At 27.2% G+C, this 6,467-nt stretch overlaps 1 protein-coding gene across 1 annotated transcript; it reads right to left on the bottom strand.

Annotated features, from left to right (window-relative positions):
• Nucleotides 1–2,504: 2,504 nt before the first annotated feature.
• VICG_00339 (uncharacterized protein) lies at nucleotides 2,505–2,819 on the bottom strand (the record flags this gene model as incomplete). The annotated part of the gene is made up of 1 exon (XM_007603730.1): nucleotides 2,505–2,819. One exon carries the CDS (start codon nucleotides 2,817–2,819, stop codon nucleotides 2,505–2,507), a length of 315 nt encoding a protein of 104 aa, XP_007603792.1.
• Between the last annotated feature and the right edge of the window lie 3,648 nt (nucleotides 2,820–6,467).

Below are 6,467 nucleotides of genomic sequence, written 5' to 3'. Positions count from 1 at the left end.
CTACGTAAGCTTAAAAGAAACTTTTTGATGAGTATGTATGAAATTTTATAATAAGTAGGAGTGGAAAGTTATTTATAAAAAGATACATTGCACGCAACTATATAAAACTGAAGTATGTGCTTGATTGAATTAAACAATGTCAAACTGTTTGTATCATTAAATGAATTGCACAGAAAGTCATATAAATCAATACAACCAAAAACGGCGATAAAATTACAAGTTGTCTGGCTTCACAAATAAATACATTTTATTAAATTTAATTTTCGAAAATAGGATGTGATAAGTTACACACTTTTTTATGCAGGTCACAGAATTTTAAAATATATTTTCAAACATAAATGTGCTTTAAAGCAATGCTGGTAAAGAATAAACATTATCGAATAAATTTCATTGATAAATAACTACCCAATGATAAAATAATTAATTTAGGTAAATTTCATGCCATGCAACCAACACATTTAATATAAACGTGTAAGTCAGTATCAAGATTGTGTATACCAAACAAAATCATTCAAATGTTCACATGAATTCACGATTTTAACAAGGATATAAAAATTCATAGCGCATTGTATGTAAGTTTATTTTTGAAATTCTTTGCCAAGTTTTGATTCGTGTTGTTCTATTTAGTATAAGATCCGGTCTACTTAATATTGAACGATATTGACATTTAGAAAAACTTCTAACTCATCAGAAATACAAGCACACCACTTTTTAAGATGTACAGCACCAATACAAAATTTATTTCCTTTTATATCTATACTCTTAATTTTTTAATATCGTTGACAATTTTAAATAAGCAATCAACTTCATATTAATTCTATTTCAGACAATAATGTCATATCTAAAAAAAGGTATGAAATAGTATTTTAGTATTCGTCTGCCAATACATGCTTTGAACTGTTGTACTGTGTTATGCATCATAAATATTAAAGTCTTTCATGCTTAAAATTTTTATGTGGAATACTTTTAAAATAAACTATTTAAATATAATACAATTCGCTATTGCATAGTTTTTAAACTTTTAAATATTATAGGAAATGATTATTGGCATCAATAAATTTTTCAAAATTATATGAAAAATAAAAAACTTATAATTTGAGATTTTTTGATTATTGATGATGTTTTCAGAATTTACTTCCACACATGCCCATCATAGATATGCGCTTTTATAACCGTAATGACCATAAAAGATAACAGCTATTACTTGCATGAAATTATAACAAAACTCAACAAGCAATTACAAACATTACAGCGGAGAATCGAGGATTGTTCGGCAGTTGAAGAATCTATCATTTTGTTTGATATGGATGCTTTGCTGAAGTTAAATTTATATTTAAATTTTTTGTGGAACAAAATAAGAATTTTGATAAAAAAAATAAAGAAGAACACTTAAAAATTAAAAATCATAATGTAAATTTGGCAATAAATTCATTCAAAGGACACACATAATATATTATGCAACTTATTTCCTTAATCTTGGAGTACTCCATAGCTCTTAGTTCACTGAAATTCGTATTCTTTGTATAAGAACCCCTTTTTATTTACAGCATCTTCTTGAAAGTGTTGCAATGGAACATTTAATATTAAAAAAAATTTTAGAATTGAAAATAAAATTAAAAACAGTGGCACAATGAGCAACAAACAATCAAACAATATGTTTGAATTCATATCAGAGTAGTATGTGTTTGCTTTAAGAAGTACATGATTGATACAACGAACCTTGATATTTTACAAGTGTATGACGATTAATTCTTATATTTGTCAAAGCAAGTATCCTTAAATCCAACACAAGACTTTCAATCGGTAGCAATAAATATCTATTTTTGCAAAATGTTTTCGACTTGTTAAAATATGAATTATACAAACGTGATGGATAACATTTCAAATGATATAAAAAATAAATTATGATGACAGATCAGTATTTGTAAATAATGGTGCAAGCATTTAATTTAATGGCATCTTTTATAATTGTCAATGCCATGCATGTATAAAATTGACGAATTCAATCCATTTATTTATTATATCCTCTTTAATGTGATGCAATAATTTATTGGCACTGGATGCAACAAAAGATACACAATAGCTATTAAAAGCGTTATTATTAAATAAATGAAAAATAATTTAATTTAATTATTTGTGTTTAAACAAATGCGTATCCAGTAGAATATATTTGCTGTAAAATGATGGATTTGAGATTACTATGCTATTAGTAAGCCTTTGAGTGTGGATCTGGCCATTATTCTTTTTTACTTTTAATTTAAATAAAATCATTTCTTTAAAAATGACTATAAATAGAACAAAAATTTGAAATTAATATATCTGAACAAACTTATAGTTAAGAAGATTGAGGCTTCATTTAAACTTTTCAGTAATACATATTTAATCCTTCCAAACATGGATTTAATGGTAAAGAATGGATATAAACCGATCGTCATTTATACTTTTTAATGATATACTTAATTTAATATGTATTTTGGCGCAATATGCTTTAAGTTCTTGTTCTTTCACAGCTTTTTAATATCTAATGGGCCAATTATTTTAAGATTTGATCCACGAATAAAATTTTTCAAATCACAATTTGATATAATACTAATTGTCCATGGTTTAATATAGCATCTGTGATTTATAAAATCCTCTTCATTAATTAAAATACACACATTCTTTCTTGTAGGAAATTTTATAATACATTTCATACTTAAATAAAGCACCGTGTGATTTTTAAACATTTTTAGGCAAATAGAATATTTTATAAAAGTGAAAATGAAAGTATATTGCTGGAATGTTATAATAATGGGCATAAATAAATCAATCCACAACATCTTTACATTAAAACAAATGCAAACCTTGATTTAATTTAAGCTATTTATACTAGTTACATGTTGGTTTTTCTTATTATATTTTCAATTTTAGTTTTTTACATTAAATTACCGTGTTGTAGTTCAATTGATAATTTTATAAATCAAAAGACATGTTTTCGACAAAACAAGATGGTGCAATCACATGTCTTTTATCTTATCAAATTTTTATCCAGAAATACATTATTGTATTTCGTAATACGAAATATACACTTTCAAATATATTGATATTATCTTCTAAAACTAGGTCTCGCTAGCACCATTTGTATATTTGCACAATTAAGTTTTAATTTAGAAGATTATTTAAAAATAGAAAAATTGTCAAGCTAGCATATTAGAAAAATAAAATCAAAGTAAATTGAGACATTAAGCGCAAATTCAAACGATGAATGTAGAGCATACACGTAAGTAAGTGGGGCTGTAATTGACTTTGAACTCATTGGGATGATGAAGGGAATATGTATTTGGCTTAATTATTTTATCAAATAAAGTCATTGAAACTTTGCATTATATTTTTGAAGATCATTATAAAAGTTTAAAAATTGCAATTGATGCTCGTATTTCTTATTCAAATGTTGTAAGCTTGCTAATACATAGAATACTTGGTATTAATCATTAGTAAGAGTTTGAAAACCCTTGGAAATTTTATATGATTAATGCTGTAATTTCTAATGTATATTGGTATAAAGTAAAGCAAAGATATATGGCCCAGTCATACAAACTTCTTTTGAAGATTATCATAAAAATATATACACATGAAATATAACAAAATTGATGATATTTCCAATTTTTAGAAATAAGATGTGATATTTATTTTATCAACAAAATGTAATTCTATAACTTATTCATCCCCCATATGATTTTCAGATGTTCATATTTATTCAGAAGATAAAAAGTATATACTTGCCTGCTAGAGATGTGTTATTTTACTTATAATTATTTTTTGATATGAAGTTTGGTTGTATATGGCTATAAAAGAAATAATATATGAAAAATTCAGGTATTCGAAATCACTTAAAAACAGTTCGACCAGAGTGTTACTAGAAGAATGAGAGTTTTCAAAACCATGTATAGTTCCTGGGTTGAATATAGAAGGAAAACAGTTTTAACGTCTGATGAAAACTTAGAAAATCTCGCATACTCGAATGAAATGCAAATTTTTATGCAAAGCTGTGTTGTGGCACTTATACATCAAAAGAAATCAATTCCTACATTAATCGCTGAAATGTACTGTAAGATTTTATCATGCAAAATGCAAGTGTGGATTCAGTAAATGCAATATGCATAAGTTGCATCATTTAACAAATAGTAAGTGTGAACATTGAATGTAATTCATTTTACAATAAACTGTTTGTATTTTCAATAAAAACAAACCATTAGATTCCGCCGCAAGATTCTAAAGCATAAGTTATCACATTGATATTTCACGAAACAACAAGGATTTGCAGCTTTGAAAATTATACAGACGTGTAATTGTCTAAATACAAAATCTGTAAGAGAAAGCATGGCACTTACTTAATCATGGGCAGATAGAATGTGCGAACTGAGCTCGTAATGAGCTGTGCAATATAACATGGGATGAAAATGACTTAATGGGCTTGGCTTTAATTTAAATAATAATACAATGTATCAATTTTAGAATACATAATATTAAAATTGAAGTGCAATATGGTTCCTGTTTAGCCATCACAATCAATTCAAAATATAATGTGCTGTCGTCCTAAACATAGACATAAGAGCTTTACCGATACCGAATGGCAAATCGTGTAAAATGAATCATCAAATACAATAAAGGATTTACGATGTTTTCCATATTTAGAGGTACCATTCTTTTTCTCAACCTGATATTTTGTACCAATCTTCATGTTTCCTAAATGCATGCGATTCAAAGACTTATGAACTTGAATTTAAATATTTGGGCACTTAGAAAAATCTCTTTGAGAGTTTGAGTTGTTGCACAAAAGCGTTGTGTATTTGAGTACAAAATAAAATGTTGTTTTAATGTGTGTTTCTTGTTTTTGAATGTCAAGCATCTAGAAATCTGAAAATATTATAACATCAACTTAAAAGCCAGACTTTTATATTGCATGTTGCAGCACACAAGCACATTTCTTCACATTATTTTAAACAATGCACATTTAAGAAATGCTCAATGATACCTTTATGTTGTATATATTTATACCTCTTGATGTAGTGCAAGTTTAGTGAACTTAATCATAGCAAATTAAATTATGTAAGCACAATGGACTGTGAAAAGTTTAAATCCCAATAATATACAGTTTAATAACATAAAATATATCCACAATAGTATTTATTCTGTCAATTTTATACACATCTTTATTTGTAGAAGCATCAAATACCAATGTTATTATAATTATTGGTTGAAGTTTTTTTAGAAGATATTGTATTTAAAATAAAAGTTTTGTCTTAATATATATTTTCATGAACAGTACTCCGGTATTTGGATTCATAATATTATTGTTAGTTCCGAAGCAATAGAGATGTTATACCCATAAATACAAAGAGTATAATACTTTTTGAAGACACCAGCCCATCTTTTCTTGTGTTTTTATATTACAATTCCCAGGCAAAAGACAAACCTTAAGACATTACACATGACTATGGCTTATAGTATGGCTGAAATGAAATGAGGCATTGAAATTGGCTATGGTCGTACTTTGTTGTGAATTCGGTTGGACTTGATAGTCTACTTGTCAGACTGATATAAACTGTTTTGTTCACAAGATTCAAAGCCATTATGAAAACAATCAATATATAGTTTATATTATTGGCATCCTACTGTCTGCAGAATATTACATGAAGATTGTATAGGACTTATGCTCGCCCAAACAGAATATGCTATTTTAGCATTATTGCCAATGCATGAAGACATAGAGATACAGTTTGAATTTTAGCATCAGGATGGGTCCAAATACACTCTGATCGAGAAGTATGAGAATGCTAGCCATGAAGGACGTGGTGAGCGGATTCTTAAATTGGTGTTTAGGACCAACAGAAATACTATAATTTATTATTTATTGATGTCTTTGAGTGAAAAGATAAGGTACAAGGTCTGAAAGTTCCAACATATGTTATTATAATTTTAAAAAGCAGAGACATATTGTCTTTATTAGAAACATCGTGGCTTATATTATTGTTAGATGTTCATGGCATCTAATACATCCTGTAGATTTCGAAGATATATAATCATAAATGATGGATGTTGAATGCCTAAATCTTGTTTCAAACTTTCATTTTACTTTTTTCAAAGAAATATGCTTGCGAATATTAAACTATCTCCAGAGCATGTTGATTATTATAAAAGTGTTATTTATCCACTTAAATAGATGACATGAAATGTTTGTGGTTCTATTTTAGAAAACATTTATAAAATATGAGTATATATTTGTATATGGATGGTTCAATTTGAAAAAGGCATTTGGACACTGCCAAAAAGGATAACAAGTCTTGAACGTTCCAATTAAAAGAAAATTGTCACGCAAAGATACTGTTTTAAATATATCCAACATAGAGCTATCAAAGAAGTGTATTGGTATTTAAAGGTCAGTTTATGTGAATATAAAACCCAGAATGATCAGAAATGAACTAGAA

Source organism: Vittaforma corneae, assembly GCF_000231115.1.
Source record: "Vittaforma corneae ATCC 50505 unplaced genomic scaffold supercont1.2, whole genome shotgun sequence".
NCBI lineage: Eukaryota > Fungi > Microsporidia > Nosematidae > Vittaforma > Vittaforma corneae.
This window is presented reverse-complemented; position numbering and strand designations above follow the sequence as displayed.